The sequence below is a fragment of the Pteropus vampyrus genome, unplaced genomic scaffold (assembly GCF_000151845.1).
Source record: "Pteropus vampyrus isolate Shadow unplaced genomic scaffold, Pvam_2.0 Scaffold414, whole genome shotgun sequence".
Classification (NCBI taxonomy): domain Eukaryota; kingdom Metazoa; phylum Chordata; class Mammalia; order Chiroptera; family Pteropodidae; genus Pteropus; species Pteropus vampyrus.
Genome location: NW_011889195.1, coordinates 220,883 through 243,873, shown reverse-complemented (window position 1 = coordinate 243,873; position 22,991 = coordinate 220,883). Strand labels below are relative to the sequence as shown.

Below are 22,991 nucleotides of genomic sequence, written 5' to 3'. Positions count from 1 at the left end.
GGAAGAAGGAAGGGGGGACGATCTCTCCGGGCACGTGCCGCACCCGGCCACTAGGGGGCAGAGCCACAGCCGCGGTTTGCGAGGCCCGGGAGGGGTCCCCGTGTCCTGCGCAAGCACAGCTGTCGGGAACTAGCAGGGCATACGGGGTGGGGGGCTTGAATAACTGTCGGTGTTTTACACGTTGGGAATCGGGCCACACAGACGAAGTGACTCGAGCTGACAGTGAGACCCGGGCACCCGTCACTTCCCACAGTGAGAGCGTGAGGCCCGTTCCCCACCCGGCTGACCTCACGCCTCGTGGCAGGTTTTGTTTACCATTTAGCCGCCAGTCTCCGGTCCCCTCCGTTCTCCGCTGCTCCAGTTCAGGAAGCTGGGGGCTCCCTAACTGCGCAGGACCTGGTGTCATTTCTGTGTCCCTAGGGGCCGGGTCCCCTTCGCGGCGTCCGGTCGGGCGGCCCGGGGCGTCCTCGTGCTTGGCGCTGAAGTATGCCAGTCCTGAGTTTTCTTCCTGTGTTTTGCCACCGTCACGATGGCCTCGCTGAGTTAGGATGCTTGGCCCACTTTTTTGGTAATTGCCACCAAATCTGTCTCCAGTTAGGGGACGTGGCCTGGGCACTTGGAGCGGAAGCCGGGAATCAGTGCTGAGAAGCCCGTCGGGGGCACAGAAGGCCCCGGGCAGCTCCGGGGGGAGCGATTCGCTCTGAGCCCGATGCCGACCAGAGGCAAAACCGTCACAGCCGCTGCCGGAACTGCAACCCACACAGTGTGCGTGGCTTCGGGGGACGAAGCCGCTGACGGAGTGAACTGGAGAGTGAGAGGCAGCGCCTAAGGGTCTGAGTCCAGTCCGTCCCGGAGGCCACTGGCCCCGGGCTGCCAGAGAGAAGGCGACACTGGGCGGTTGGTCAGAGAAGGAAGCCGGAGGCTCGCCACCTGCAAGGGGCTTAGACTCCACGGACTGTCCTGTGGTTTCATGGGACCCACGAAGTTAGCCCCTTTCTTTGGCACAGCGCTGTCCTGTGGTCCTGACTGATCGCTTTCCTGTCCCCGCCTCAAAAAAGCTCGAGGGGCTGGGCGGGGAGGGCAAGTACCCTCTGCTCACGGGAGGAAGCCGAAGTCCAGAGGTCTCTAATGGCTCCTTTAATGTCCCCCGGCTGGTCGATGGCAGAGCCAAGACAGCAACCCAAGCTTTAACTCCTGGCCCTGGGCTGTCAGGTGATGTCAGCACACCTCTCCCCCCGGGAGTTTTGGTGAAAAAGGTCATGACAGCACTTCACCCAGAGAAATGGAGGCGCGATGACCTTTGTGCTGGGTCTTTCCCTGCCTCTGGCCTCCCAGCCCTGGCCTGTGGGGAGCGAGCTTCTCTTCCTTGCAGCAGCTGCTTAGGCGAATTAGTCATGTCCTCCGCGCCCAACTCCTCCCTGGTGGAGACGCTGTCTCTGCCTGTCGCGGCCGCCGCCCACGCCCCGCTCTGCTCAGGGAGCCGGCCAGACCCGGCGAGCCGGCAGGGCCTGTTCTCGCCCACAGGGCTCCGGCTAGGCAGGTGGGCGCTGACCGTCGGGCGGGTCCTTGCATTTCCTGGCTTCTGCTCTCCCGTCCTGCTCCCGGAGCTGCAAGGCCCCTTCGTCACTCCCACTGCCAGGCGCCCAGGACCCCGTCCACGCTGCGGTCTCACTGCCGTGTTCTTGCGTTAGAGCCCACTGGACCTGCTCGACGAGACGCTCATGCGGATCCCGGTGGGGACTGGACTTGAACCCTCAGGACTGCGTCGGACCAGGCGTGTCAGTCGGCGCAGGCTGCATGAGCCACAGACACCGATTTCTTGCAGCTCTGGAGGCCAGCGCTCTGAGAGCGAGGAGGCAGCACATGAAGCCCCGGTGACCTCCTCCTCCTCACTCGCAGAGACCACCTTCTCGCACGGCCCCGTGGTGGACAGCGGGAGCTCGGGTGTGTCCCTCTTTTTACAAGGCCGCTGGTCCTGCCGTGGGGGCTCCGCCCACAGGACCTCGTCTGAGCCAGTCGCCCCAAGGGCTCCCCCTCCTCACCCTGTCGCACTGGTGGTTTGCGCTGTGGCGTACGCGTTCGGGGACACGAACATTCAGTCCATGACACGAGGGCTGGACGTTTGTGCCTGCCGTTGGGTGTGGTCTCCTTCCATTTCTGCAGCTGGAGTCTAGCCCCCCCTCAGCCCCCCTCCCCCTCAGGGCCTCGCCCGCCTCGCTGCCCCGCGTGGCATTCACGCGCAGGTCACAGGCTCAGTCCCCTCCCAAGGCCTTAGCCCGCCTTGATGGGGCGGGCCCTGTGGGGGAACCTGGCTGCACACAGGGGACAGGGAGGGGTGCATGGGCTCTGCGCCTCCGTGCTGCCGCAGGGCAGCCTGTGGCTGCGGGGCGGGCCGGGCCTCCGTGGGCCCGAAGTGCTCTTCAGCCGCGCTGGACGTGCCCGGCCCGGCGCCCGGCCTTCCCCCTCCAGCTCCGCCTGTTCCCAGAGCCCCTGCTGAGCGAGCCGCCCGTGGCTGCCGGGTTCCTGCAGCAGAGGCTCTGCGGCGCCGCCCGTCAGGCCCGAGACCCGCAGGGGGCGGGACGCAGGGCGAACCACGCTGCGGGATTAAAGTCAAATCCGCGATGGCCGAGTGTCCCCGGAAAAGCGAGGCCAGGGGGCCAGATCGAGAGTGACGGCGGAGGCCAGCACCTGGCAGGGGCCAGCACCCGGCCGGGCGGGATGGTCCCTGAGGCCCGAGGACCCGAGGACAAAGCCCCAGAGCCTGTGCTGCAGCTTCCTGGCCGAGGACGTTTTGGGCTCAGACACCAAGTCTTGAAGTGTGTGACGGTGACGAAGACAGCCTCGGGAGTGCGGCTGCCCAGGTTCAAAGCCCGGCCCCTCAACGCGCTAGCTAAGTGATGTCGAGATTTTTAACTGTCCTGCGTAACGTGTGTCAAGGTCGGTATTTCCTAAGAGCCCTGCCTGGCCACTCCCGGCAGCCCAGGGCTCCTTCTCCCAGAGCCTTGACCCCTGAGCGAGCGCTGCGGTCCGCCTGGCGTCAGACACGCTGCCCCGCGCCTTTGCGGCGCTGACCGCCTGGGCACTTGCAGCTCTGCACGGGCTGGGCTCGCCCGCCACCGTCACGCGGGTGTGGTCCTCCCCTGCGGGCTCTCCTTCGGTTTCTACCTGTCGCTCGACAGGAAGGTTCTGCTCAGGTCTTCTCAGCGAGCCCGGTCGCCGAGCCCGCATGCTCTAGCATCTTCCATGCACGAGCCACTTCGCAGTCTGCAGACTGCGCCGCGTTTATTCGCACCGTTGACTCGCCGTTTTTAAGGCTGTGGGGCCCACGGAAAAGTGTACGGACCGATCTCTGCCTCAGGGGGACTCCCAGTGTCTGGGGGATAGACGAGAACACGTAAACTGAGGTGCTGATGTCCGATGACGTTGATCAGATGTCACGGATTATAAGTGCGGTGATGTTTCAGACGCAGAAGCAGTGGCTCGGGGTGCACGGGCACAGGGCTGGCTTCGTGGAGAAGGCGAGCACAGTGGGCAGTCGGAGCAGACAGCAGCCGGCACGAGGGGGCGCGGAGCCGCGCGCGGGCTCGGTGCGGGAGGGGGTGACCGTGGGGCGCAGCCCCACCTGTCGTGCGGGATTTGGGTTGCAACTGTGATAGCGTGCGATGGGGCTACACACTACACATCTGTGTCCCCGCAGCTCACATGCCGAAAGCTAAGCCCCGACGTGATGGCGTCTGGAGGTTGGGCCTGGGGGGAGGTGAGGCTGTGAGGGCGGAGCCTTCCCCAGCAGGATCGGGGTCCCTGTAGAAGGGACCCCGAGAGCTCCACCCCCCGCCGCTTCCACCATGTGAAAACACGGGAGAAGACGCCATCTGTGAACCAGGGTGTCGCAGACACCAAATCTGCGGGTGCCCTAAGCTTGGGCTTCGCAGCCTCCGGAGCTTCGGGAACGGGTGCCGCTGTGTGTGCGCCGAGCCCGGGGTTCCTGTGCGGTCGTGGCGGCTCGTGGGGCGGGCGTGATCAGGTCGTGGAGAAGAGGCAAAGGCGGTGCGCGTGCGCTTTGTCACCGAGCTCCCGCAGCCCGTCCCTGGGGAGCGTTGTCCCGCTTTACAGGTGTCGCACCGGCATCTGAGTGACGCGTGCACTTCCCAGTTCGACACGGCGCCTCGCGCTGCCTGCGGGAATGCAGACTTGGCGTGGCCGGTAGTGGGGACGCTTGTGGGTTCCCCGCAAAGGCGGTGCGAGCAGAGGGGGGCCCCGGCGAGGGCATTTAGTGGGCGCGATGCACCGTCTGTAGAGGGAAGGACGTCCTTGGAGGAGCACACGGAGCCATCGCAGAGGCCGGGCTGACGCCAGGCTCCGAGCTCGGCTCGCGAGCCCCGTGCTTTCTCCCTGCACCGCCGGCCCGCCCGCCCCCGCGCCCCTGTGTCCTGCGCCCCGCGCTCCGTGCCCCTGCACCCCGCACCCCGCTTCACCGCAGCAGAAGACCCGTGGGCCTCGCCACATCCCTGCGGTCCTGCGCCCCGTGCCCTGCACCCCATGTCCCGCTTCGCTGCAGCAGACCCGTGGGCCTCCCCGTGCTGTGCCTCTGCAACTTAAGGTGCTTTCAGATCACCCAACGCACTTCATTTGACGGCGAAAGGAACTGGGTTTGCTCGGTGGCCCCGTGCGTGGGAGATGACACTTTCGACGAGCAGAGCCTTTGGCCTTCTTCACAGGACGGGTTGGGAGCCTGCGCCGGAGACCAGGCGCTGGGGCGTCGGAGTTTCTGACGTCAGGACCGCGCGGGGCAGAGCGCGTCGGTCCGGGCCTCCCCGCACCGTGTGTGTTCGGGCGAGCGCAGGAGGCGCGCTGCTTCCCAGCCCTCACGCTCGGGTGACATTGGCGACAGGCAGCCCGGTCGTCCGGCCCCCACTGGGAGGGGGACCGAGGGGCCGAAGGAGGAGAGACTCGTTCTTGTCTTCTCGCTAATTCCAACTCAGCACAGTCGTCCTTGTCCCTGGCGATGTGGCCGCGTGACTCCTCGGGGCGAACCCTTCCCTGAGATGCTTCTAACTCACGGAGCGTGGACTTCCGCCTGCTGGAGGTCGCTTCCTCTTCCTCGGCCTTTGCTGCCACCACCTCCTGAGGAGTCCGCGTTGAAGGGACCGTCTCTACCAGGCTCGCCCCACCGGGCCGGTTCCTAGGACAGCTGTGCTTCCCCACAGAGATCATCTCCCAGGGCCTTGCTGTGAGCCACTGTCCCGGGATGGAAGGAGCACTGTGGTCACTTGAACTCAGGTTGGTCTGAGACCGCGAACAATGCACACGGGGGGCGCTGTCCCCACACGGGCAGCGCACGGATAAACAGTCGGGCTCTGCTCGTGTCTTCTCGGACGCAGACCGGCGTCGTGAGAAATGGCCCAGAGATGTAAAAGCCGCCCGTGGGTGTTCCCTCCCACCCCCGCCGCCCCGCATACGCGGGCGGCCCCGCTCCCGAGGAACCACGTCTCCTGGGCTGGGCCTGTCCCTGGAAGATGAGTGAGAATCAGGTGGAGGGCAGGAAACCGTGAGCTTTGAGGGGCTGAGGCAGCTCGCGAGAGTCCCCGTGACACCTGCTGCCGCGGCCCCGGCAGAGGCAGAGGGCGCACGGGAAGTTGGGAGAGGCGGAGGGCTCTTTTGACTGACAGCAGGTAGTGGGGCTGGTCACGGGTTACAGTCCCCGCAGATGGCCCTCCTGGCCTTTCCGTTGACCATGTCACGATCCGAGATAATCAGACTATCAGTATCAGCAGCAATGAAAATTCCAAAACCACTAGATCTGAGACCCGATGTCGCGTTTTAAGAAAAAGTCAAAACAGGTCATATTCGTTTAATGATTGTCCAAGTAATTAGATGACACAATTTGCTACTACTTTTATTTTGTGGTTATTTGTGGAATTTACCCAGAAATTAGTCGCCCGCCTGGGAACAGCACTGGGTGTCCGTCGGCGTCCCCACGTGATCGTGTAGCCCCGGGCGTGGGGCTCACATCTTAAAGATGGCAGATGTGCGGCCAGACAGAGTAAGCGATGCCCCAAGAGCACAGCAGAGGCGTGACTCCGCCCAGGTGACATCCCGCTGACCCGTCCTGTTGGCGGGCGAGCTGGACGGTTTGAGGAAGCAGAGGGAAAGCCTGCTTCCAGGTCGATGGTCCAGTAGATATTCCACGGGGCACTAGAAATTACTTACTGAAGATTATATTCTGGAAGTCCGTAAAGCAAACATGAATCATATTCATTTTCTTTTTTTTTTTTTTTTTTTTAAAAGAAAGCTGGTGAGCTAGTTTTGGGGTATCAGAAAGAGAGGACATGAACACTTTTAGAGTTACAGATGCAAAAGGGATCCAATTTTAAACCTTTACCCAGGGCTGGTGAACGCCGTCTGGGACAGTCCAAGTACTTCTAGAAATTGGTAGTAAGATCACATGTTTTCCTATCTTAGAAGCGCCTTATAGATAACTAGAGTTAAACGAAAAGCCATTAGGGTGTTGCGCGCCCCAGGCAGGCTGTTTTCTCCTGGCGAGCTGACCGCCTCCGCGAACCCCCATCTGTCCACTCTCCTGTCGGCGTGGAGAGGAAGGCACAGTCGCCTGCGCAGAGGCTGCCCAGCTACGCGAAGACCATTCCTTCCCCCTCGGCTTCTCTTCTCCAGGCCAAACGCCCCGATGTGGGGAGTATCTGCATGCGATTTACACGTCCTTTATCCTTAATTTGTAACACTACAGACGTTCGTAGAGCACCTACTATGCGTGAGCCTGACATTTGAAAACGATGCAAACCTTTTCTTTGCAAAATGAATCACAACCTGAGAACTAGGGAGAGGGAAATGGGTTGTATTCTTTTTTCTTTGTGCTCAGGTCATAGAAAATGATGTAAGTGTTCACACACACGCACACGCGCACACACACGCACACACACACACATTAACTAGAGGGAATAAAACTAGAAAGCAGCAAATAAATGGAAAAAGAATTGAAAAGTTAATTAGGCATTTAAAATAAATCTTTGGACTTTCGATGGCTTAAAATATTAATTGTGGAGCTAATTATAGTGCCTCCTGGGGACAGTGCTGTTCAGAGATGCGTCCCAGGGACCGCCAGGCCTCCACGTCCGGGAGGACGGCCGCTCACGTCACCAGCCTGTCCATCTTGTTCCTCGCCAGTACGTGGAAAGTACACGGAACATAATTACAGAAAGACATTGATTTAAACTCTGCTCTTCTCAAAATTTTGATCTTTTGTGCTGGGGAACTCAGATTCTACCTTCATCCTTACTGGCAAGAACATTTACTCAGAAATAAAGAAACTCGTTGAATGGACGAGTGACAATACGGACTTCGGAGGGAAGGCTTTAAGTACCGAAGCAAACGAAACCGCCCGTTCAGTGCTTGCGTGACGTACACGTAAAGGCCCAACAAACACGCCTTACCGTGTCACTTCCACGCCAGGGGAAACAGTCACGGCACAGATCTTTGTCACAGATTTTTAGAAAAGGACGGTGCAGGCCTCGTGGGAAGAAGCGGAAAGATGCCACCCTTGTCCCTTCACCGTCTTCGCCACCCCCCGTTCCGGGCCCTGGGGTCATTCTCGGTCGGCGAGAAAATGGCACATAAACAGCATTTCGGAAGGACCTATTTGTCTGTCCATCCTCCCCTCTGTCGACTGCCCATCTGTCTCTTCGACTGTCCATCTGTCCATTCATCCACCCGTCTGTCCGTCCATCTGTCCATCCGTCCCTCCATCCATTCGTGCGTCTGTTGAATAAATGTTTATTGAGCATCTCCTAGATGCCAGGCTCTGTTCTCAGTGCTTGGAAAACGTTAGTGACCAAAAGAGCAGGAAAAGCTGACCTCGAGGAGCTCACTTTGAGGATGGCGACTATTAGTCACTTCAGAAATGCCGTGTTTGCCAACTGTCGGCTCGACCCATGCGCTGGGTACTTGCAAATGAAAAACCAAATCAACCAACCTGGCCATGGTCCCTCAGGAGAGCTGGGTCCTGGGGGCCCCTGAGTCTTCTCCCGCTATTGTGCAGCCACCTCCCGCGCAGGCTGCCGATGGCCCCGGGGGCTGAGTGATGGGCCGGCGTGCTCTGGGCGGGTGCTGGGGGTCCTGCCGGGGCCGCGTCCCCCTGGGTCAGAGACCCTCGCCGCGCAGCAGCCTGAACTGGAGGACGGGCCGCTTCCCTCTCCCCGTCTGTCGCTCGCAGACACGGTCGCCGCAAGGCAGAGCGGCCCTCGCGGCATCGGGCGCCCGTCTTCCTGTCGCTCCCGCCCCGGACGCTGGTTCTGCTGCACGCCGGGCCGCGAGGTCTTGGAGCGGAGCTGCTCGCCCGGCGCGACCTGGGGAGCACGACGAAGGGGAGGGAACCCTCAGCGCACGGTTCCGCCTCTCGTCAGATCCGTCAGAAACCCAGAGCTGCGTGGCGAGTGGCAGTGAGCTGTAACGGTGCACGTGTGCCCGGCCCGTGTCCCTCGGTGGCACGCGTCTGTGTGGTGGTCGCAGCTCTCCAGGCGCCTCGTCGGCCGCTGCGTCCTTCGGGCCTGTCGGGGTGCGTGCGGCAGCAGAGAGCCCTGCTCTGCAGAGGAGGGGACCCAGGGGTCCAGGGCCTTCACCCTCGGTCCCGTACGTGTCCCGAGTCAGGGCTCGGCCTGGCCCTGCAGTGGCGAGGCCGGGGCTCCCTCCGGCAGGCACGTGGCCTCAGCCCCTGCGCCGCGCCTCACGCGACAGGCAAGAGAAGCTGGAGCGGCCGGGGGCGCACGGCGGAGGCGGACCGCGGGTTAGAAGCCAGGCCGTCCCCGTGGCTTCTGAGTCTTTCTGCATCACGTGCTTATTGTGCCAGGAAGCACCGCCTAGCCTCCCACGCACATGCACATGCGCACACGCACACATGCAGTGCACACGCGCATGCATGCCCACATGCACGCACACATGCACACATGCAGCGTGCACACACACATGTGCTCACATGCACACATGCACCCAGTGCACACACATGCACACACGCACATGCACACACGCAGTGCACGCACACACATACACACATGCTCACATGCACACATGTGCGCACGTGCACCCACACGCAGACACGCAGTGCACACACGTGCACACATGCACATGCACACATGCACGTGCACACACACCCCCACAGACACGCACACATGCTCACATGCACACACATGTGCACACATGCACCCCACACGCAGACACACAGTGCACACACATGCACACGTGCTCACATGCACACATGTGCGCACATGCACCCCACACGCAGACACGCAGTGCACACATGTGCACGTGCTCACATGCACACGTGCATGCACACACATGAGCGTGCGCACACCCCACACACACAGAGACACGCACATGCACACGTGCACACACGCACACACAGTGTGGGTCCACCACTGGCCATGTGAGCTGAGCCCGGAGCTCGCCGTGATGGGAGGTGTGTTATGTGCCTGTGCTGTGGCTGTCGCTTCGAGCCCTGACGGGGGTCACCTTAAGATCGGGAGTCATTCTTAAGGCTTCTTTCCTGTTCCTTGTGCACAGGACGTCTGACGGCGAGACTGCCGTTTCGAGCAGGCGCGCGACTGCCCCTCTGGCTCCCTCTAGCTCCGGCGTGCTCTTCGCTCTGTAGCTGAACCGCAGCTAGGTCCGCCCGCCTCTCTGGCAGACGCATCATCATCGTGTTTCCCATTTCCTGGTGTTTTGTGAAAGTGTTGCAGAAATGAAAGAACTGTCCTTGTTTTTCGATCTCTCTTATGCTTTGTGAATTCTAAAAATTCGGAGGACAACAAAGAAATCCGTGCCTTCGCGTTTCCCCTGTGTTTTGAGAAGCAGGTTTCGAGAAATGCTTTCAAACTCACAGAAGCTGGAACAGACGCTTGAAAGAAGGATCCCTGTGGTCACAGCGCCAGGAGCCCTCGCTGGCCCCGGCCTGTTTTCAGATGTTTCGCTGAGTGTCCCGGACTTAGCGACATGAGTGACCTCGCCGGGCATTGAGGTGTCCGGAGTCGTTACTTCCTAAGGGTAGTACATGTGGGAAGGGAGGTGTCACCCCACTCGTCCACAAGTCATGTGAAGGGGCGGCCGCCGGCGGCAGAGCCCTCGCGCCGCCTCGTGCCGGCGAGGAGACGAGGGGCCTGGGCTTTGTTCTTCCCCGTGTCTGCTCACGGGGCCACCCTTCTTCGGCCGCGCTCCCATCTGCTATGTAGAAAGCGAGCAAACGTGATCGAGCACTTTAAGGTTAAGGACCACTTGGTCTTGTGTGAACTTCAGCAGGAATAAAACTCATTTGTAGATTTAGCAGCCCCTTGAATCACCACCACGACCCCAGGAATTAGACATAAGTTACTGGAGCTGATAACTAACCGGGGAACTGAGCCCGGAGAGGTTAAGCGACTTCTTCAAGGACACAGGACTCTAAGTCTAGGATCAAGACTCGAACCTCGTTTTCTGAACCCAAGTCGTAGCCTCCGCTGCTAAGAGATGTCTAATAACCCAAAGAACGCGCGCGTGGAATCTTCGGCTTTGCTCAGACTGGTGTGCAGCCCACTGCGTGAAGGCTTTCCGCTGTCGCAGCCCTTCCTGAGAGACGGGGCCGGCTTCTCCTATGTCTCCGTGCGTTATCATTGTCCTTATTTTTAGTCCTGTGTTTATGAAAAATGTACTTTTAGTTCACGAGAACAGCCTCAAGCAGCGTCCCACAGTGTTCTGAGCGGGAGGGTCTGCCTCACGCACAGGTGAGGGCTACTTCATGCTTTCCTGGACGGGGGCGGCAGCCGCACGCCCGTCCCCGAGCCCGCATCCTGCCCGCAGAGCCGCGGCGTGCTGTGTGAGGTCGCCCGTGCCCTCTGCACGGGGCGGGGGCCCGGAGACGGGGTCAGTGTTCACTGCCCTGCACAGGAACTAGGTTGGGCACCCACACACGTCTCGTCTTTTGTTACCACGGTCCGGAAGGCCAGGTCACCTCCGTTCTTCAGACGGGGAAACGAGGACTTGAGTCACTTTCCACAGTTGCACAGGTCGTGGAAAAGAAGCCTGGACAGGAGCCCACACCTGTGACCCCCAAGCCGGTGCGTTCCGTCTACACAGGGGGCCCTGCCTCGTGCTGGAGAACGCATCAGGCCATGGCCTTGCAGCCTCTGGGTGGGGACCTTTAGGTGCCTGTGGCCCGTGGTGGGTGTCAGTGTGCAGCACCTCCCGCGAGAAGAGCCTGGACTCGGGAGCTGGCCAGACCTGAGTCTGAGGCCTGATTGGCCATTTGCCCTTGATGGTCAGGCAGGTGCCCTGACCCCTCGAGGCCTTCATTCCTGCAGAAGGAAGGGCGGGGGGCCTGTGCGGACTGGAGGGCAGGTTCCCCGAAGCCCTGGCCTGGCAGGCGGTCACTGATCGACGCTCTTTATTTTGGCAGTGACTCCATTACACTTTTCATCGATGGAAGTGTTAGGTCACCTGTTACCTGTACAGGTGCACTGTCCAGCACACAGGTGTTTCGATCTGAGACCCAGCAGTTTGCCAGTTTCGCAGGCTCTCTGCTCTGCCAGGCACCCACGTGTCACAGGCTCTTCTGTTTGGCCAGACTTGTCAGGTCTGGCCGAGTCAGTGCAGGAGACAAGGTTCCCGCTGACTGTCCCTGGTCCCCTGGGCACGGGTCAGGTGCCGCCTCTGCCGTGGGTGCGTCGTTGGACCAGCTAGTGAGGCGTTGACTGTTCATAGCTGTTGGATGCAGAAGTGGTGGTCAGGCTGTTTCACAGCTGGCGGGGGCACGGGCACCAGCGGGCAGAGCGGACGGCGCGGGTGGAGTGGACGATGCAGATGCCAGCGGGCGGAGCGGACGACAGCCGTGGAGCTGCCGCAGGGTCCCCAAAGTGACCTGTGCGTGCTGGGTGCTAACACTCTGGCTGCCTGCTCCTTGGACATGCAGGGGAGAGACTGAGACGAGGGCAGGTGGTGGTCAGCGGCAGGGGGTGGGCCGAGGCGCGGCCCTTGGCGCTGGCATGGAGCCTTTCGGGACTGAACCGGGGGCCTGTGCCCTGGTGTCGACCCCACGTCAGCCCGCGTGTGTGACTGCGGGGTTTTCAGTGCATGTCTGAATAAAGCCCAACACACGCGCAGGGTCGTGGGAGCGCGTTGCACGTCTCATCGGCGATGTGAGTGGACGGGCCTCCTGCACCGTCGTGGCTCTGGCTTCTGGCACTTAGTGCTGTGTTTTTAAAAAAAAAAAAAAAAAGTGTATCTAGAGAAACCGCGGACGTAGAGGTCGCTTAAGGAAGACGCCGCCGGTGAGGACCAGGCGGGTTTTCCTTCCTCCTAATGGTTCCGTGGTCTCGAGTCCCACGCACCCTCGCCGGCCCTGCCGTGGGCCCGCACGCTCGTCCCCGATGACGCACCCACGAAGGGCTTCCTCGGCGACACACGGCCTCGCCCCCTCCCTGCTCCTGTTCTGGCAGCACTTACCTTTCTAGACGGCAGCACCCGCAGGTCCCGGCCGAGGACAAAGAGAGGTCCGCTTCCTTTCCAGAGCCCCGTCGGCACCCAGCTTCGCACGGTAGCGCGAGGCCAGGTCTCCCCGATGGGCGGCTCGTCACGTCGCTGCCCGCGGGCTGAGGGGTGGCAGGGCAGCGTCCCTCGCGCCCTCCGCCCCCGCCCTCCCGCCGAGAGGGGCCGAGTGTCTGTGGTGGGGCCGGCCACCTTCCTCAGGGGGCTCCTGGGCTCGAGCTGGGGGATGAGTAATTGGGACGCGCCAAAGTGTTTAAACACCAGAATTGAAATTAATGTCCCCTCATTGCTGGCTGCGCTGACAATACATTACAGCAAACACCTTCCCAAAGTGAAATGAATGTTTGTTTATCCTCATGAAATATACATCAAAACATGTTGGTGGGGGAAGCAGTAATTAGGGAGGGCCGGGTTGCCCGCTAATTCCCGCAAACGGTTGCCCAGGCGGAGGGCGACTTTTCCTTCCTTTCTGTCTTTTTTATTTTTTTAGGGTGACCTGTCCACAGCTGTGCATCCGGGACATTAATACAGGTTTAATGAAAACTCCAGTTGATCTGTCCAAAGATATTGATGAGCAGTGCCCAGCGTATTAATCATCTCCTCGAGGGGGAGTGACGGGAGCGGGCGGCGGCTTCAGTCAGATGCCAGTCCCCACGAGGGGACGTGGGGACACCGTCGTCGCCCTCCGCGGCGGCATCTACACGCTGGGATGGGGACGGGCGGGGGGCGGCGAGGGGGAGCCGGGGCAGAACGGGAAGTCCGGGGCACATCTCACGTCCGATTATTAAGCTCGTGCCAATAAGCCCATCACTGCTAATTACACCGAGATGGCCGAGGGCCCGCTGACAACATTCCCTCATCGATTTACGTTCGCAGGGAATCGACGCCGGGCTTTAATCTCTTCGGGTTTTCATCCTTCCCCTTCCTCGTCTCTCCCCCTCCCCGCCCCGTGTCCCTGCTCCCCTTCCCCCCGAGCTGCCGCGGCGACGGGCCCCGCTCACTGGTGCTCACTGGTGACACAGTTCTCTCCCTGAGTGCCAAATGTTTCTTGATAGGAACAAGCTCCATTTCTTTATGGCTTATGGCAAACTGCCTTGATTACTTCTACTGCTGCACCCATTATGCGAATTAAATATGTATTCAGTTGCATGCTGCTTGCGATGTTATCGCAGGGTGACATATGGTGCCGACTCAATTAGAATGAAGCTAGCATTAGATAACCCTTCTGATTACGCACGTCCTGACCGGCTCGCCTCGGCTTCCCCTCCGGCCTCCTGCTCACCAGCGTCTACAGGCCGCGGGTTCCCATTACGGGCCATCATCTCCGCCACAGCGTGTGCGGGCACAGGCCGGGGAAGGGGCCGGGGGTCCCTGAGGGCCGCGGAAGGGGCCGGGGGTCCCTGAGGGCCACGGAAGGGGCCGGGGGTCCCTGAGGGCCGGGGAAGGGGCCGGGGAAGGGGGCCGGGGGTCTCTCGGCAGAAGGGGCTCAGACGGGCAGGCAGAGAGGGCTGCTGAGAGGCAGTCAGAGGACTCTCAGTCTGCCTTTGGAGTTCACCTTTAAAATGACACATTTGGACGGGTTGCCAGGCCCACGAAGAGGTGACGCCAGAAAGGCCTCCCGAAGGGCTGGAAGGTGTGACGAGGACAGGGGCGCCGGCAGTGAACGCTGTGTGTGCGATTGCTCGGCCCTGGCCTTGAACGTCATGCCCGTAGGAGCCACACCTTTCCCCCGGTGGGGAGGTGATTGACACCCATTCTAACCCCGGTGTCAGGCCTCGTATGAGAGCAACCTGCACGCAGCCTACGGGAAGCCATCTGATTCTCACCAGCACCTGATGCGGGCGGAGCAGGAACCCCGGCGCCCGTTCTGTAGAGGAAGCAGTGGAGGCAGAGAGCGGCTACGTCACGTCACAGTTCAAGGTCACAGTGTCGCTTGGCGGCGGAGGGAGGAGCAGCCCTTTAGAGTGCAGAGCGTTCTGAGGGCAGCCCAAGGACCTGCTGCGACGCGATCGAGAGCTGTTAAGTCTGAGGACGAACCGGAAGGAAGCGTGTCGGGAGCCCGGGGCGGGCGTGTGCGGTGGCGCCTCGCGTCCTGCACGGCACGGTGCCCGCGGGGGTCGCCGGGCTCCTCCTGAGCAGTGCTCTCTTCGTCCTTCGTGGTGGTTCCCACCGTGTTTTGAGCCGCTCTGAGCCCCTTCCCTTCGCTCTGCCACGTCTGCCGGCCGAGCGACAGCGTCCGGGCTTTCCCTCTCCGTCTCACCCAGCCCCGGCCGGAGGCTCCTGTCCGGCCCTGCCCCACAGCTGAGGGCCGTCTTGGACTTTCTCACGGGCTGAGGGAAAGGCCGTGGGCCCAAGGTGGCCTGAGTGACCGCTGTGCCACCACCCAGCGGGCCCTCTGTCCACGCGCACTCGAGTCTGTGCGTGCCGGAGCGTCTGCTGGCTGAGCTGCACCACGCCGTGGGCCGCGGGCAGCACGCGTGTACGTGGTGTGTGGTCACCGGCCACAGGCCGCTCATCCTGGCAGAAAAGTAGCATGAGGGTCAACGAGGGTGGCGTGAGCTCAGCAGTGTCACCGAGACACTTACCAATCTTGGCATTCCTAGGGTGGCGCTGTCACCTAGCCCAGGGCCTGAGTGTAGCAGGCACTTAGCAGGCGTTGGTCAAATGGATGGATGGATAGACGGATGGATGGATGGATGAATGAATGAATGAATGAATGAACGAACGAGAGCGGCCAGTGTGACTATGGTGCCAAGGAGGCAGGTTTTCGCGGCGCAGGCGGGGCCCCCATTCACACCCGACCTGCCCTCTACTTCCTCATTACGATACTGGTCACTAATTTATGAAGCACTTTGCATTTAAAACAACCCTTTCAAAAATCACCGAAAAGGCAAACAAGACTAAAAATGGTTTTATCCGTGGAGGCCAAGTGTAAGGCCAGGTGCGAGGCCGGGGACGGGGCGTGGGGTCAGAGGTGGGTGCGGCGGCAGCAGGACTGGGACCCACAGTGCGGCTTCCCTAACCGCGAACGTGGGGGGCGTTTCTAGGCCTCATCTCACGCGAGGAGACTGAGATCTGAGCGGGCGAGCCGCTCGCCCGTGGCCAGAGTTAGTGAGGCGCAGGCTGGGATTTTCCACCGCAGCCCGTGGCCTCTGCGAACTGCGGCCCAACTGTGCCAGTCCCCAGAGCCTAGGGACCCTGGGTCCTCTGCTGCCAGTGTAGCTACGTGCGTACAGAGTCCCGCACAGGGGACAGAGCAGCTGGGGCCCGGCGCGGCCCCCGCCACCCCACTGACAGGGCGGGTTTGAGCTCGCAGGCACGGGCTGGCACGCAGTGACGGGGGCGGCCTCTGAACCCGCCCCGCGATCGTGCTGTCTGCTGGGGAAGCGGGTGCACGAAGAAGCTGCGTCGGCCGGGCCCGGGCCTGCCACTCCTGGGCGCCCGCTGAGGGACCTATGACATCGTCCCGATACCTAGAAGGCCCGAGGACAAGGCGCACCCAGGAAACCACCAAAACCTGTCGGCCTCGTAAACGCAGAAAAGCCTGCGTTCCCGTGGGACCTGTCGCGTTGGCGCCGCCTGTCACTCCGCGAAGCTGACGGACCCGGCTGCTCCGGAGCAGCGTCCCCTTCTCGCCTCCGCCCCCGCCCCAGCCGCCCCCTGGGCCTCCGCCTCGGCCCTGCACCTGGCGGGACGGGGGCCCGTGCCGTTGGCTGCCGCTGGGCCCTCCCTCGGTCGTGCGCTGCTGCCGCTGCGGTGCCCGCCGCAGGGGCCTCTGAGCATCACGCGCAGCGGAGGGCGGGTCGGCGCAGTGACCGGGGCCACCGTGCCCTGACCCGGGGCCGGCCTTCTGGCCGCTGTCAGAGGCACCACGTGCCCGTCTGTCCTCCTGGTCCAGGCCCTTCGACAGGCCAGCTCTGCGGTGACGGTGTGAAACCGCCTCTGTGCCGTCAGCCCCTCTGACCCGGGCGCCCCCGTGAGGGCGTCTGGGACGGTCCCAGGCTCCACGTCCCGTCGTCTCTGTTGTGTCGCAGACGCCGGCTCCCTTCCCCTGGCTTCTCGGGCGCTGTTCTGCTTTGCTGGGCGAGTCCTGCCTTCCATGCCGGCATCTCCCAGCTGGCCAACGGCCGCTCGCTCTCACCTGTCTGCCGCCAGTGGCCTTGGTGCCGGGACATTCACGCCTCCTCCATGGGGCCTTCTCAGCCAGCCTCACGGGCACCCCGCTCTCCAGGGTCACTGAGACGCTCCCCCCGCCCCGGCCTCATTAGCCACCCGCGTGCTCCTGGACCACAGCTACGGCCCCGTCGTCTCGCCGAGGACACGGGCCTTACCTTCGCTGCCACCCTCCGCATCCCCAGCGAGGCAGGACTTCCCCTGAGCCAGCGCACACCGCGGGGTCACGCCTGTGCCTCCCGCGCAGGCCCGTCACGTCTGCCCTGTTACTGCCCGTGGGACCCCATCCGCGAGTGCAGGTCCCGCCGAGTCCTCCTCCTGTATTCTGTCTTGGCTGCCCACCCAGACCGCCCATCTGCACGGTCCGAGTCGGGCCCTCGCCGCCGTCCCCTGGAAGCTGCGTGGGCTCCTGGCCGGCGCCCGTCCCCGAGCACACTCGAGCAGCCCGTCCTCCGAGTGCACAGCCCGCTCCCCACGCCCCTCCCGGGGGTCCTTCACCGGCCGCTGTCCTGACTCAGAGCCGTGGGCCACCGTCAGCTGGCAGGGATGGCGCAGGAAAGTTGGATTTTATTGACGGTCCAAGACCCGAGGTTTGCAAATTATTCAGAACTTTAAGCCAATTCAGATTGTTAGCCGGGCAGTGTGACTCCCACGCCCTTGAACTGCCGCGTGCTGTCCCAGTGGGAGCGGGCCAGCTCGTCGCTGGCCGCAAGCTTTCCGAGCTCGTTCCCCGCAGCACCTGAAACCCGCCCCTGCTTCTTACACCGTCGACGGCCGTCCGTCTGCTGGGCACCCCGGTGCCAGCCCCCCGCGGGAGGCCGCCGCCCTCTGGCCCAGCTCTGGACACCCTGCCTTCGTGTTCACTACGCCTGCGTGAATGTTCCTTCCCCGTCCCCCGTGTGTCTGGTCTTTGCTCACACTGTTCACGCGTTATTGTCCCGTGGGGCTGCACACTTCAAGGTCGATGGCTTTCTGCATTCTCCCCGGTGCTTGGGGACAGGCGTGGGCCTGTTGTCGTGCACGTAACCATTCCCTGCGTGACTCGGGAGTCGCGTGGGCACCGTCTTACCCAGCGGTCCCGGCAGGCTCCAGAGATAGGAAACCGTAGGACCGTGTCACACCTCGATCACACCTCGATGGGCCGGACGGAGCCCTAGGCAGGGGGTCTGAGCAGCGAGTCTGGCCCAGCCGTGTGGCTGTGCGGTCTGGATCCGCTCTGGAAACCTGCAGACGCCATTCCTGTGCGCGTGGTCGGTTTGAGGGACCGCCCCGTGAAACGGTTGCTTAGCCTGTGCCAGACACCGTCTGTTAGCATGTCCGGGACATAGGGCGCGGCAGGCGGGGGGCGGTGGGGCATGGCTGGCGTCGTGGTGTGGCGACTGGACGTCTAGCAGAGGGGCGTAGGTACGCGGTCGGCGGGGGGAGGGGCGTAGGTACGCGGTCAGCGGTGACGCCCTGTGGTTTTCTGTGCACACGTGACATGTTCTGAAACCACGCTACGGCCTCCCCGTGCTGGAATCGTGCGGCTTTGCTGGACGGGGCTGGACCACACCGGGCTTTCAGCCAGCGACAAGAGGACCTGGGCTCCGGGTGCAGGAATGGCGCTCGGGAAGGCAGAGGGCCGGACTGTTCTGGAAGAATGATGAGCAAGGCCTGGCGACCATCTCGATGTGGGGGGCGGAGCGTGAGTCATGGGCGAGTGAGTCATTTAATTCATGTATTAATTTGGATTCCACAAAAAGCTTGAGGTGAGAGATGACTCAAGACAGTGCAGAACCGTTCGGCCTTCGTGACTGTCCTCAGATAGCCGGAGGGCGTGGTCACCGATGCCGCTTTCTCCTGGACGGCTGCCAGCGAGGCCTTGCCAGGCTTGCGGCAGAGGCAGTGGCTGCGGTGTGCAAGCCCGAGCTGGGCCGGAGCTGTGCCCCGCACCCCGCCGTGTCTGTCTGTAGGGTTTCCGATCTCCTTACCTGGCAGGGAGGGCCCGGCCGGCGAGGAGAGCAGGGTCTTCGAGAGCCGGGAGCCTGGGCGCCGGGCAGAGCTCCGTTCGCGTCGGATCGTGGTCGGTCTTTCGGCTTCACGGAACGTCGTGACCCCGTCTGTGTCGTTGTGGACGTTCTTACTGGTCGTGTCTCTCACGTTCGCCCGGCTCCATTTCCCCAGAGGCAGAGCGTGCTGTGCTGGCACCGTGCCCTGTGCCCAGGTGCTTCCAGGGCCTGGCCTCCGGTTCCAGGCACGTCCCTTCTGGAAGGGGCCGGAGTTTGTTTCGGACCAGAAGGAATCTCAGTGGGGAGGGACTTGGGCTTCTCGTGCTGGAACCTCCATCGTCTGTGTGCGGTGTTGGGCAGGTCACCTAATTTCTTTTGTGTCTGTCTTCTTAATACCAGAAGTGGAAGTCACGTCGCCTCCTTCTTGGGGCTTGGGGAAGGCGAGGCTAAAGATCGCTGCCGGGCGCTGTCCACACATTCATTACGTCCTCTGTCCTCCCTGCAGAAACTGTCGCTGGCTCTGCTGTTCGGCCAGTGAGCCGAGTGCGTTTAACCGAGTGTGAAATAACGTGCCCTGAGTTACCCGGTGGGAACCGGCCGGGTGGGTCTCGAACCCCGTCGGCTGCAGCAGCTGAGCCCGAAAGCTCGGCAGCCTCCCAGCTGGCACCCCCGCTGCGGAGGCCCGAAGCTCACCCAGACCCCGCCCCGACCAGCGGGGCCCTCGGCCCTGTTCCTTCACTCGGCGCCTGTCGTCCTGTTTTCGGCCCTTTATTCGACCCTTAATTTTCGTCGTTTGTTCGTACATCCCTCACTCCCCGCTCAGCCGGGAACTTTCGAAGGCGGGGACTGTGCTGAGCTGTGGGTTTCCCTCCAGCGCTGTCTTTGGACCCGTGCGCTCCCTCCGTTCATGGGAAAGAAATGAGATGACGGGCCCCCTCCTGCCCCGGGGCCCTCCTTTGATGCCATGAGGTCACCTTTCCTTTCTGTCACCAAAATAGGAAAATTAAAGTGTCAAGGAGCTGTGTGAGCAGCACTAATGAAATGTGGTCATTTGAAATCATGAAATAGTGTCACTTAGTCTGATTATGGTTCTTACATCGTCTCCCCCGACCCCACACACAAAGAAGTCATAAAAGCAGAAGGGGTCTTGGCCTGGTCAATCAGATTGCTGGTGGTTTGGGGGCTTGAACCAGGCAGGAGGGAGGTGTCAGGGACCACTCCTCATTGCCCCGGGCATCAGGCCTGCTGGACCCTGTCTGGCGCCCTGGTCGAATGCGGACGTCATCACGAAGCTGGCGGCGAGCGCCTGAGTCCGCTGGAGCCTGAGCCTCCACGGTGGGAATGGGCCTGGGGGGCGGACGCGAGCGAGTCCCCAGGGTGCCCGTCATGAGCCTGTCCTGCCCTCCACTTGGCCACAGCCCCTTTGGTGGCAGAGCGGAAGGCCAGACCCCGCCCCTCAAGGCCCCTGGCCGCGGGCTCCGTGTAGGTGCTCTGGGGGGCGCGGTTGTGTGACACGGGGGTGCGTGGTGAAGTCACACCTGCTGAGCATTCCGTCCCCTGAGTGACACGGTGTCTGTGTGGCACTCCCTGGGTCCTGGGGTGGCAGAGGCGCGTTGGGTGGGGTTTGTTAAGCACCTGCAGCTGCTTCTCTCCTGTCCCTACCCCGGGACGTCCTCGTCCTGAGTCAGGCCCCCCCTGTAGTCACGCCTCCCGCCCCCTCCTGAGGTCGGAAGGTCTCTGTGTGACCAAAATAAGGCTCTGCGCACTTCGGGCGTCTCGCCAGGAGCCCAGAGGCCGCCACCTGAGCCCCTTCACTTGCGCGTCAGACGTGGTTCTGAGGGGTAGTCGTCCGGCCTCTGGCTCCTGGCAGGTGTCACATGGCAGTCACCAACGCGTACCGAGTGCTTTCCAGCCGCAGACAGCACCTTACACAGAGGTGTCGGTGCGGGTGGTCCTCGCAGGCCCCCAGGGGCTCGGTGGCGGGGCTCAGGAACCAGGTCCCACAGCCAGTGACTAGCGGTCCCACGACCTGGCAGCTCAGCCGTGCTCTGACTACACAGTAGCACCTTCCAAGAGAAGCTGAGACCGTGAAGGGGACTTGAGGCCTGGCAGAGGCCGGCGGCAGGGCTGTCCCGGGCTGACCTCGGGCTCGCAGACGCCCCGCGTGCTGGTTCTGAGGGTCAGCAGCACCCCCGCCCAGGGGTTTGGGTCGCGAGGAAGCAGCAGGTATGTTCCAGACTATCCATCCATCATCTATCTGGGACCTTTTAAAGAAGCTAGATGGAAATATAACGTGGCTTTAAGGGATTTCTGCCCAAAATGATGAAAATAAACGCAGTTTTGGTCCCCCCCGGGCACGCGGCGACGCGGGAGCTTCTGGGCTGATTTATTTCTCAGTGGGCAGCGTTTCTTTGCCTTCCCGCCCGCTCGTGGGTTCCGGAGCCTCTGCTCCCCGGCGTCTCCCCAGGGACCCACGGGCTGCCCCCTCTGCCGGGCTCTTGCTCCAGAAAAGACGAGGGCAGGACTTTGGGGCGCACCCTCCGCGGGCAGGGGTGCCGCGCCCTGGGCCAGCCTCCGTGCCCGAGGGCTGCCGGGCGGGGAGCCCAGCCCTTCCTCTGTGGCTGCGTGTCGGGGGCTCAGGGGCACGGGAATCGCGCCTTTGTCCGGGACGGAGCCACCGGCCCCCGGGTCGCGCGGGGTCTGCGGGGGAGAGGGCGTTCCCTCCCCGGCGCCCGCCGCCCCCAGCCCCTCGTCTTCCCTCCCTTTGAGGAGCGGCAGGAAACGACAGAGCCCGGCAGGAAGGGGGCCGCGGCGCTGTCGTCCCTGGCCCTGCTGTTATTTATTTTCCTCAGTCGCTGCTCTGCAGCCCGGAGTTGACGGAGCGGGTTTGTAGAATAGAAACATTATAGACTGTTACTGTCAGACTGTTAGACGTGATGGATAGACAGAGGTGGGCGGGGAGGGGCCTGCGCGCGGCCAGGGCGCTCATGGGAGAGCACCCCGTCCGCGGACAGGGATCGAGGGAGGCAGTGTGCGGCTCAGGACTGGTCCCCGGTGCCTGGGGCCGCTCGGCACAGGGCGCGCTTAACCCCCGGCACGCCGCCCTCCCCCGGCCCGCGTGCGGCTCTGTGCGGGCGGGGAGCGGGCGGGGAGACGGGTGCTCAGTAACGCTCCGTCGGCAGCCACACGTCACCAAGCCCGAGCCGTGCTGGAGGGGCTCGGGTCCCCGTGGCTGCGGGAGACAATGCCGGGTGGCTGGGTGACGGACGAGGGCAGCGCGAGGCTCTGTGGGCGTCTCCACTGGAGACAGGAGGGGGACACGGGGTGTCAGGTGACCTGGCCCCCTCAGTGACCCTTAAATCGTCCCTGCCACTTGATGTGGCCAGTGCCTGGCTGTTCGTGCACAGACCAGGATGTGGGGGCTGCGCCGTAAGTGTGGGGGTGGCAGATCCTGGCCGTCCGTATCCCTCCTGGTCAGCACGGTGCATGCTGCACAGCTGAGAATGTGAGCGCGTCAGGTGGCATGCGTCACGTGGGTGGTGGGACAGGCCCAGCCAGCCCGGGCGAGGTGGGCGGAGTGAGCCGATGGGGGCGGGTTCGCCGCGGAAGATGCTCCTCCCTTGTCTGGGCTCCTGTGACCCTTCCCGCCCACCTTCACGTCCTGGCGGTGGCCAGCCCTGTGTTTGCACGTGACAGGCGTGTTCTAAATTCCGAGGACTCAGTTGGCTGTGGCAGTTACCTGCTGTGTGGCCTTGAGCAAGTCCCTCACCTTCCCTGTTGTTAGCTTCCTCATCTGTGACGTGGGGATGATAACCTCATCAATTTACTCTCGAGCTCGAGCACAGTCGTCCCTATGAAGCTGCTGGAGGCTGTGAAGCATCCCGCGAGGGCCCGCGTAGCGCCGTCATTCCTGTTCTCGGGAAAGGAACACTAACGGGGCATTAAGTGATACGGCAGAAAGCGTCACCGAGGAAGCCATGTTTTCAGGCCAGCAGCGTCCCGGGCTTTTACCCGGAGCTGTTCTCATGCGATGTGAACGTGTGTCCGCTCTCAGCACTGACCACATCAGCGAGGACGCCCCTCTGGGGCAGTGGGCCGAACGCTCTTGCAGGGGACCACTGCCCCCGGGAGGCATGGCCCTCCTCCCTCTCGTGCTCGGGGCCTTCACGGGATCACTGCGTCCGGGAGCTGGGAGCACTCGGCGCACGCCCCGTGCCGGCCTGGGTCTAGCTCGGAAGTGCTTCCTGCTCAGGCGCAGACCCCGCCTCCCGCAGCTCCTGGGCTTTCCCCAGAGCCCCTCTGCCTCAG

The 22,991-nt window shown here is 62.6% G+C and overlaps 1 protein-coding gene across 6 annotated transcripts in view; it reads left to right on the top strand.

Annotated features, from left to right (window-relative positions):
- The window catches only part of PBX1 (PBX homeobox 1), a 269,022-nt gene that overhangs the window by 106,735 nt on the left and 139,296 nt on the right, over window positions 1-22,991 (top strand). The window contains exon 1 of one of the 6 annotated variants that reach the window (XM_023523796.1): window positions 18,349-18,394. The exons of the other annotated variants lie outside the window; for them this stretch is intronic. Within the exon in view, the coding sequence (XP_023379564.1) occupies window positions 18,364-18,394 (31 nt within the window). The 5' untranslated portion in view covers window positions 18,349-18,363. Of the gene's footprint in view, window positions 1-18,348; window positions 18,395-22,991 lie in introns of those variants that run through there. 6 annotated transcript variants of the gene reach the window in all.